This window comes from Nematolebias whitei, chromosome 1 (genome assembly GCF_014905685.2).
Source record: "Nematolebias whitei isolate Nwh7 chromosome 1, NemWhi1, whole genome shotgun sequence".
Classification (NCBI taxonomy): domain Eukaryota; kingdom Metazoa; phylum Chordata; class Actinopteri; order Cyprinodontiformes; family Rivulidae; genus Nematolebias; species Nematolebias whitei.
In genome coordinates, this window is record NC_056498.1 from 34186935 (window position 1) to 34197956 (window position 11022).

General features: G+C 39.3%; 1 protein-coding gene across 1 annotated transcript in view; it reads right to left on the reverse strand.

The window, feature by feature from the left end:
* Window positions 1-10772, reverse strand: part of LOC119408875 (B-cell scaffold protein with ankyrin repeats-like) — a 38787-nt gene extending 28015 nt beyond the window's left edge. The window contains exons 1-5 of the mRNA XM_037675766.1: window positions 10731-10772; window positions 5548-5974; window positions 2258-2400; window positions 2042-2180; window positions 1809-1951 (exon numbers count right to left, since the gene is read on the reverse strand). Coding sequence (XP_037531694.1) covers window positions 1809-1951; window positions 2042-2180; window positions 2258-2400; window positions 5548-5974; window positions 10731-10772 — 894 coding nt within the window. The remainder of the gene's footprint in view (window positions 1-1808; window positions 1952-2041; window positions 2181-2257; window positions 2401-5547; window positions 5975-10730) is intronic.
* Window positions 10773-11022: the final 250 nt, after the last annotated feature.

The window sequence follows — 11022 nt, forward strand, 5'->3', positions numbered from 1 at the left end:
CTTCTGAGAGGCCCAAAATGGAGAAAGCTTCTGAGAGGCCCAAAATGTGAGAGCAAACGGAGTGAGCCTGAGAGGATGAGCTCCCTGAAACCAGCCTAGTTATTGGCGGGCGGTATAGGCCACAGCCCAAAACAATTAAAGGCTGATTAGCCAACCCAAAACCTGTCCAAAAGGACAAAACAATAAGGTCAATGTGCCCCAGGCACATAACTCTTAGATCTGCCCACTCAGAGACGGGTTTAGTTATTTTGAGGTCCAAGGTAAAGTACTGACATGGGGGCCTTCATTTCCCTAACTATTCATTTGGAAACTTCCTAGGATTAACAGGAATTATGGAAATATACATGAACAAACCTGGAATTTTAATTACCGTACTGAAAGTTGGGCCTTACCTGGAATTTTAAATATAGTTGCTGAAAATAGATTTCATTCATTTCATTCAATACAGAGCGTAGTATGACGCCCTAAAAATGATTAACTTTGTCACCTGGACATGTAGTAACTTCTTGTAGAAAGTTTCTGGAAAGTTTCTAAGAAATTATTTTGAATTTTCTGCCCCTTTTTAACCCTTTGTGTTGATTTTATGTATGTCTTACTTGCAAGGTTTTTCAACAGTCAAGTAAGGCAGTGGCTTCCAGAAAGCTTTAATGTACCGTATTTTTCAGACTATAAGGCGCATTAAGCGAAACAAAACAGTCAGATAAGTTAAACTTTATTCAACTCATTCACAATAACCACATAAAATTGGTTCGAGGTCAGTAAGTACAACCAGAATTAATACATAAGGCGCACCTGATTATAAGGCTCACTGTCTATTTTTGAGAAAATTAAGGGATTTTAAGTGCGACTTATAGTTCGAAAAATACGATATGTGATAATCTTGAAGTGGCACACCAAAACCAAAAACCACACAGAACTTGAGGCTGAAGGCAACTTCCTACCACAGCTGAGTAACTGCTTTATACCAATACAGTGCTAATAAAATAGCTTTTAATTCTCTCCTTATTCTTTTAAGGGAAGGGTTGGGGACTTTAGTATGACATTTCTTGGTTACCAAATAAAATAGTTGCACGAAATAATTAATACTTGGACATGTTCCACTTTGAATAACCTTACATTTTCTGCGAAACATGACTGTGTTACTAATTTTCTTTAATAGGTTTGACTTTAATCCAACAAAGTTCAGTCAGGTCATCTGGACGTTTTTTTTTTTTTTTGGTTGTTGAGACGTTTCGTCCTTCATCCAAAGGACTTCATCAATAAAGAATTACTGAGCATGAACTTTGCTGTTTTGAACCACTTTGGCTATGGCTGCCTCAGAGGAGTCGACGGGGGAGAGGGCGGGCCCCGGAAACCATCTTATCACCATTAAACTGGTTGGTTCACTGTGAGTGTGCTGCTTGTGAGACTCAGTTTGTTGTGGCTCCTCGAACTGATGAAGTCCTTTTAATGAAGGATGAAACGTCTCAACAACAAACAAAAAAAAAAGAAACCATCCATATGAGCTGACTGAACTTTGTTGGATTTTCTACCTGGATTATTGAGCATGAACTTTGATGTTTGGCTGTAATGTTTTATGCTGTCGCTGAATGAAACGGTAAGATTTCTTTAAAAATGGAACTTTCCATTTGGAATACAGTTTGTTGTTCATGAACGTATTGGTTTGATCATTAGGACTACCAATGTTCAGCATTTTTCGGCAATGATGAGAATCTCCACAGTAAACACGGACCTTTGCGGGTGAATCTGAGAAAAGTCCCTTCATAAAACGATCAACATGCCGTTACAGCTCATTAAAGGATTTTTACCTGACACATGAACTGTACAGGATCGGCCACCCTTGACAGTAGACGATTGAGTTCCTCCATACTTGTGTAGTACTGCAACTGTGTACTTCTCATTGACTTTCCACCACTGTAGACAGTCACGCTCACATTCCCTGCAGGGAAGTCTACAGCAGAAACGCACACAAGGGTCATGCATATCTGTTAGAGTGCTTTTGAAGCTGTACGTTTTCATCGCGAGTTACTGTTTTGTTCACCTGGTGCACTGACGCATAGGACGAGCTCGTTCCACCGAACAGGCTTCACTCTCACCACCTGATCGCCATCGCCGAACTCCACCTCACAGTCGCCGGCAGCCGCCTCGTCTTTCAGAAGAACGAACACCTCAGCGGCGCTCTGCCGAGCAGACCGTACCGGAGATTTCTGCTTCTGTCTGAACCAACAAACTGACTTACTGGAAGAGCATCGCTCACCCCGCAGGGAACTCTTGAGGGAATGACCACAACGTTGGTTCTGACCCTGTCTGCTCCAGACGACTGCATCTGCTTAGCCTTCTGCACTGGTCCAGATGGTTTACAAGTCAAGTGGTTGACATTTCCCGCTGTGGCTAATGCACCTGGAAAAAAAAAAATTAAGCTGTTTGTCTCTTTGCAAAATAATACCGGCAGCAAAGCCAGGAGTACCATGGCTTTACTCAAATAAATCACATAAAGGCCAAGGGGTCACTCTGGAAATATCTTCAAAACAATTATAAAATTTGGAAAACACACCTGACAATAACAGTGATATGACCACTGTAAAGGTTAGCTTACAATTTTATTATTCTAGCATGTTTTAGTTCTTTAGGAGTTATACCGCCCCCAAGAATAAACAAAATAATAATAATCTACTCAAAACTGCACATTTTCCAGCCATTTGAAATGCATTCTAAATTCCTAGGATTAAACAAAACACATACAATAAACATATATTTATTCAAAGGTGGACGATGAACCCTACTAGGTAGGTAAAATTACCCCGTGCCGACAACATCAAAATGTGGGGGGGATAGGTGGAACACCCACACCAGCCTCCACCCTTGTTTGCTGCACTCTGGGCCCTTGAGCAAGGCCCTTAACCCCCACCATCTGCTCCCCGGGTGCCATAGATGGCAGCTCTGCTCCACACGGAGGGCTGTGGTGCTCGGCGGTCTGTGGTTGCGTCAGGAAGGGCATCCGGCGTAAAACATTTGCCAAGTCTTTGTGCGAGATAATTCACTGTGGTGACCCCTGACAAACAATGGCGCTAAACACTGCACCTTCCACAATCACTGTTTATGTTAGCATTTTGTTGTTAGCATTTAGCTCAGTGGTTCAGGAATAATTGAGAAAAAAAAACCATCTACTGAAGCCAAGAAGAGCATGGAGGAAGTTTTTAACTTGTCTTGAGATAATCAAGCTAGATTATCTTGAGGAAATAAGTTTTGTTTTCATCTTGAACCAGCTCTTAGCATGACCTGATTCAGATATTTTTAAAGGCCATTTTTGTATTTTTATTGTAGCTTTGAAAAAAATATATATTTTCCATGAAGCCAACCTTCTCGAATTAAAATACTAAATATTTTCATTGTTTATTGTAAGATTTCTTTTAATCCTGAGATGATGAGATGGTGAAATCTTCAAGCTCTGGTATTGAAAATATAGCTCGTTATCTGGAGATAATGTCGCAAAGTAAAATTTCTCTCAGCTGCCGTGGATACGATCAGAAGTTTGTCTTTTAAACAAACCTGCGGACTGTGTCTTATTGTGTTTCCTGCCAACACGGTGGTGAAAAAGTTCAACATCGCAGCTATACCTTCCAAAATGGAGTCACGTTAGCATTTTTTTTTATGTTAGCATTTTACATGTTTATTTTGCTTCAGCACAAATTTTGATTATTTAGTGGGGATATTTAATCAAACAAGATTAAATTAGATTATATAAATGCTCCATAGTATTTGTGTAATTTTAAGGGATTTATAAACAAAAAGCTAATGATTTCCAGTGCATTAGCGTTGACGTACAGTAGGTTTTATTGAGAAACCAGTCAAAAAGCGCCGTCTTTCTATAAAAAAATCAACCAACACCAGCCTGAATTTTCATTCCTAGTCAACAAACAACATCACGCTGTATGAAAAGCAGAGGTACTTCTTAGTAAAAGTATAACAGTCCATGGGATCGTAGTCTGAAACCCTTCACGGTATCAGAGCCATGGAGGGATGCATGCTATTAACATTTGCATGGCTCCCAGTGAGTAATCAGTGGTCACATTTGCATGAGATGTTCCTCCTCACCCGCCTGTTTAAACACAGTCCCATTCCTTTGCATTTGGAGTTCATACAAATTGTGCTATTTGGGAAAAAAGTGAGGAGGCATGAGGTTTTTGGTAGAGAATTAATGGTACAAAACACACAATTTTCTCTGCAGGTGCTAAATGTGCGTCTTCACCATGTGAGTCTTATATTTAACATTGGATGAAACATTTACACGCTGATAAAGCGGTAAATCAGTGCCACGGGTCTCTTTACAAATAGAAAATGTAAGCTAACTGTATTGTGTGGGAGCTAATAACAATTTTGGTTTGAAATTAGCATACGTAGTTGATGCTAAGTTAAGAAAAACAAAGGAATTATTCAAGAACAATGTGTTTTTATTAGTGATGGGGATGCTAACAAAAACATAAATTGTAGTACTGGTATAGAAGAGGACAGAAAGATATAACTTAAAATAACAAAGTAGAAATTAAATCTACTCATATGCGTAAGCTAGCATTAGCGTAGCAGGAAGTTAGGACATTAGCAGCTCCACAACTCCCATGAGCCATTGCTTCAAAATAAAGGAAATTAATTATGGGATTTTTTTTTTTGTTTTGTTTTGTTTGTTTTAAACATGGCAGGCTTCTCAAAACTTCAGTAACTCAAAATAATTCAGTTCAGTTTATTTACGTATATAGCGCCAAGTCACAACAGAAGTCATCTCAGGGAACTGTTCAAAAACATTTGTATATAAAAAGCAAGTTAAAAGACATGTCCTGATCAAAAATAACACCAAGTTTTTTTAACATTAGAGATGGAGGTCAGATTAATGCCATCTAAAGTTGGTAAAATACTGCAAAATTTATTCCTAAGATGCTCAGGTCCAAAAACCAAAACCTCTGTTTTGTTTGAGTTTAAAAGCAGAAAATAAAGGATCATCCATGTTTTTATGTCTTTAAGACATGCTTGTAGTCTAAGTAGCTGATTGGACTCATTGAGTTTCATGGACAAATATAACTGTGCATCATCAGCATAACAATGAAAATTGATCCCATGCTGTTTAATAACTTTACCTAATGGAAGCATGGTAAAGAGTATTGGTCCAAGCACGGAACCCTGAGGAACTCCATAACTAACTTTTGGTGTAAGAAGATTCACTATTTACATTTACAAACAAATAAATATGATTCAAACCAATTTAGAGTTGTTCCTGTAATCCCAATATCATATTCAAGCCTCTGTAGTGTAGAATATTGTGATCAACTGTATCAAATGCAGCACTGAGGTCTACCAGGACCAAAGTAGATAAAATTGATAAAATTAATATATTATTATTATATAATATATAATATTTATATATTATTGTAAAATTAGATAAAAAAAAAAAACTATCATTTAACTTGAGATTTGGCCCCTCCACTAAAAGCTGCATTAATAAAACGTCACTGTTTGCTTCTGGAAGGTTTCCATCGAGTAAAACTGAACAATTACCTTTTCTTATGATGCTAATCACGCTGGACATGTAGTCAGGAGCATCTTGTTCACTGGAGATCTGCAGGCACTCGTCTGTGTTCAGGGGCACCAGGTTGAGCAGGGGGGTCATGCTGTCCACCCCGCACAGCAGCACCACAACCCGACCTGCAGGACTCAACACGCGGGACAAGAAGGAACGCCGCAGCTGGCAAACGCCCTCCAGCATTCCCCTGGTGAGGATCAACAGCTTGCAGCTGTAGCGGGACAGCCTGAGGGAGTCGTCTCTTTGACTGGACACCGTGGTGATGTCGTAACAACAGATCCCATCCTCCGAGACTGGACCAGTGAAAGCTGACTGAAGGTAGGATGCCCACTGCTTTGCTTCAGTCTCGTAGACGATAAGGAGGTCTTCTGTCAAAATTAAAGAAAGAAAAATAGTTTTACTCTTTTTTTCATAATAACACACCTGCTTCTACCTACCTGAGCTCTTTAGGCAGCTTTACATAAACTATTCAGTAAAAACATCCACAAATCAACTCACAAAGTCTCATGAATTAATCATCCTCATTAGTCATTATGTGCCGTATTAAGATAAATTGTCAATGTTTTTTTTTTTACCTGTCTGACTCATTTCTACAGCACTGCGTCTGTTGGTCCGTCTCCTCACAGTGACAGGAAAAACAGAAGGACTATTGTCAGGAGCAGCTCAAATAAGAGGAAGTTTCCTGCTATGTCCCACTCAATGAAACTGAGAGGAAAAAAAAAGAAGAGCATGAATGCTGATCTGTGCTCAGAGTAAGAGCTAGTTTGATCAAAGTGGATTCCTGCCAACTTTAGATAACTCAAACATCCAAAATTTTATATCAGTTAATGCAAACCTGCTTCATAAACATTAATATTTTCATCTGTTTTACGCTAAACGATTATGGCAGCAGAAATATGATGATTTTCCTGCCTAAAGTGCCACAGCTAGCTGCTGCCGCCTATAGCGTTTGTAAATAACCATAGTTTGATGTAAATGTAAATATCCATGTATTGTGAAATTTTGAATTGTGATTTCATTGCAAGGGTTTGTAAAATAAAATTTGGCTATTAGCTCGCCAGTCTGGTCAGATTTCAACCTTGTTTCTCCAAATGGAGCTCTATTAATGAGCTACCTATAACAGGTAAGATATTAACTATTTACAACCTTCAGAATCCCACTTCAAATGGTCTGAACCATTACTTTAACTTGGAGCCACCAGATCTGCTGGACAACGTTATAAATATGAAGTTATAAAAGGTATGATGATTACAAAAATAAAGTTGAGATCATCTTTATTGATGGAAAAGGGCCGTGTTTTTTTTTGTGTGCTTGTCTGTTAGTAAAATAATTCATGAACCACTGGGCGGATTTTAGTACAGCTTGCAGAAAGTAGTTCCTGGATCTGTATCTATAACTGATTATCTTTTGGAGTTGATCCAATTTAAGATGGTTGCCATAGCTAATCATTAGCCAACACTAAAATGGCAAAAACAGTCAGTTGAAAGGCTCCAGATACATGAAAGGTGGTGGGCTTTATTTGTAATGATACTTTTTGATGCTAATCTTCCAGCAACTTTAACCTGAAACTGAAAAAAAAAAAGAATAAATCTCACATTCACCACTTTGCTGGGATTTTTTTTACAGAATGAATACGAGGGCGTATGCAAAGAGAGGAAAAGGCAAATAATGAAGGCGACTGTCTGACAGACAACAGGGAACCAGAAAATGAAGGACTTGAGTCACGCTCTAGACCAGAGTTTAATGAAGTCTGTGTGCCAAGCGGAGCTCGACAACCCGAGGCATGGTAAAACTAATGACCTGCTGCAAATGTCTTCAGCGCTGGTGCAGATAAAAAAGGATGTTCTGACCCGATCCGCTCACACACTTCCTCACTCAGAGGAACGTAAGAAACTCGGCTCCATTAAGCGCTGCCACCTGCCAAACAACTGACTCATACCAGGCTGGTTCTTGCTAATAGCACCAATTTATTTCTGGTGAGGGGGGGGGGGGGGGGGGGGGGCCTTACAGTCAAATGCACAAATGTTAGAAAATAAAAGCAGGTGATGAAAGGAAGTCTCCTTTATGCAAATATCCACTGCTGTGTATCTGGTGACTCATTGGTGACAAAGCTCAACCTGTTCCGTCTCTCACCAGGGTCTAAAATCTTGTTTTCAAATCTGCGGAGCATTCAGCAGTACAGAAAGCTTCACGGACGAGCCCCCATTATGGCACCACAGCAGCTATAATTAGTGACACGAGACCAAATTGAAATGCTTAAGGCTTCTGTATAGTCGGGCATACGTCAGTCCGCCGAGGTCTGCACGTACCAGATTAGAGTCGAAGCATATGCCCGCAGGGCATGTCTGTGCAAAGCTCGATTTTTACGACTGCGTACTCGTACTCGGTGTCGCACAATAAACTGCCCGGCGATGGACTGTTTTGTATGCGACACCAATGTATTAAATTCCACTTCTTCATCCCTGATCTGGTTTAATGGCCTTCTCTTTAGTTTTTTTCCCAAGAGGCAAGTGATCTCTTCCTCATCCTCCGTTGATGCCATGACTGAAATGGTGAGAAATTAAGGAATTTGTCACAAACAAATTAAAATTGGGTCCAGTGTGGCTGCGGGAGAGTCTGGAGATTTCCTGGTGGACTGGTCTGATGTGTGGGCTGCAGGGCTAGCGCTCCCTGGTTTATTTTTTTATATAACTTTTTATTAATAACACATAAACACAGAACACCGCTGCCTCTTGCTGCCAGCTCTCGTTTTTTTTTTACCTGTCAATCAATCCAATAGGCGTGTCAGCAAATGACCAATCGGCAAACTCAGTTTATCCCGAAGGTAAACACCCTTTGCCTGCGGAGCTGGTCTGCAGCCGCTCAAGGTGGACGGACGAGTATGAAGTCTCAACCATCTGCGTTCACGTCAAGTCCGCGTGGAAGAAGGTCCACGCGAGTATACTGGGCCCATGAGCAAGGCCCTTAACCCCCACCGTGTGCTCCCTAAACAGGTCTCTCTTGAAAATGAGTTCTCGTGGCTCAATGCGACTAACCTGGATAAATAAAGGCTAAATGAAAAAAAAAATACTGGAGCCTTTAGACTCCACCGGAATGGGATGTTGTTGATGTTTTCATTAGCAGAAATTGCAAAAGCTGTCCTGAAGGTGGTGCCAATAGAAAACATAAAGAGCGCTTAAAATTAAATTTATCATAATCTAGAATTTGTTGAATTAAACTCAAATGGTACAAAGTTAGCTCGGCTTTCAGTTGTAACGGTTTACGTTTTAGCTGCTGCTGCCAAAAGACGAGCAATGTAACTGCTCATGTGCTTGTTTTGTCTGCTGTGTTGGTAAAATATCTCACAAACCAAACCATTCGATGGATTTTCATAAAACTCTCAAAAAGTAATTGTTGGAAGGATATCTCACGCTGTATTAACACAGCACCTGTCCATCCCTTGTGCTCCTGGGGTTATTCATGCCTGAATAATTCAGTAGTCGGAGTTAAAAGATTTATCAAATGAATAAATAAATAAACAAATAAATATCTTCATTTGTAAATGGTCAGGCACTGTACCAAAAATGAGTGAGCTGGCAGCCAAATTCCAAAATATACTTTAAAAGAAAGTCTAATAAAAATAAATGGAAAAACATCTGATTTCTTACAAGCAAATCATAGAGAAATAAACAGTGACTCAAGTCTTTTGCACAGCACTGTCCCCCTGTTAACAAGAGGGGAGTGGTTAAAGGGAGGAACTGGATAGGGGTTGGCTGCAGCTCACAGATTGTGGCTTTTTTGATGAGCGTTTGTTAGAGAAGTATTGACAGCTTGAAATACGCCATGCCCTGTTCTCCTGGGGTCATATTGATCTGACCAGCTGATTTTATATGTTCTTGTCAAGAAAGCCTTTGAAATGAATGAGAGCATTTACTGTTTACTTTTTCAACAGTGTGGCCAAAATTCAGGCGCTCACTTTAATCTGACTTGGAAACTTCAAAATGATAAAATGAACTTTTCTTATCCTTGAATATTTACCCCTTTTTTACGTATTATATTTATTTTATGTGATGTGGGATCTTTTCAAACTACTTTTACTTATATATGATCAGCCTGCAAGCCTTATATTCAGTAATTAATTATTAATTTCATAGAATGTTCTGTATTATAATGGTTTGGAGTTCATCGCAGTAAGTAATGGACACCCAACAGTACTTTGTTAAAGTTGGTGGCGCGCTGGTTGTGACCGAGCCGGCTTAACGTACCGACTCTTTTCAATGAATTCCTTATGGAGATGTTTTCTTTCTCTAAATTCTAAAAATGAACGTGTCTTTTGCAAACATTCCCGATTATTATCCACATTGCTGAGCAAAATAACCAAGTGAATCAGGAAACTGATTCATTCAGTCATTTTTTTTTCTTTGAGCACCTATAACACCTATAACATTCATCATTTGAGGATATTTGTTGACTTCCAATGACACAATCTGTAAGATGGGAAATGACTGTTATACAATAGCCATTTTGGGAAAACTTCGTAATCAATGGTACTCATGGTTTAACGTGACTTTGCAGTCTATTACAATTTGTTAACGCTCAAAGTATGTGTTGTGAATGACCCTAAGCTACACCACCACCAAACTGTAGCTCAGTATCTGTAAAAATGACTTTATAATAGTAATTTTTATGTCATGTAAGATGATTAGCTGTGGCAGCCATCTTGAATTAAGTTGATGCCAAAGTTTAATCAGTAGTAGATGTGCAGTCAATGCAATTAATGACTAAATTAATAAATAACACAATTTATATTTTATTATTTGTTAAATAAACATCAAAATGAATTTAGGAACAGTGGTACTGAGTGAAGACAAGAGTGTTGCTCGACATAAAGCCTCAATGGGGCACAGTCCAGGGTCTGCCCAGTTCTTACAGGTATTGTTAGTACCCATGTATGTAGCCACATAAATATCCAGCAGTTACCTTGTAACTACAATGTAAGTACCCCTCATACTAGGTACTCTGCCATTACCATGTATGTACCCCATCAGTATCAAGTACTTACAGCTGTCTTTAAGTATCTTGTACCTACTCCTGTAAATACACTGTACATACACCTATAAGAATCCTTTATGCATGCCCTATGAATCTTGTATATATGCTGTGATTACCTTGTAAGTACCTTATATTTACCCCTGTAAGTATCCTGTATGTACTCTGCCATTGCCCTCCAAGTACACCGTTAATATGTACTGCTTGTCATGCAGGAGTCGCTGATCATGACAAGCATACCATATAAAATAACTAGTGCTGTTTATCACTATATTGCATTTTCCTTTGAGACCATATTGAGTTTCCATCCCAAAAGCCTTTAAATAAAAAAATAAAAAAATGGGTTTGATGTGGAGTTGGTCTGCTAACTCACCTAGGTTAAGGCTCTGAATCCTCAGACTGAACCAAGAGCTCAATTATAT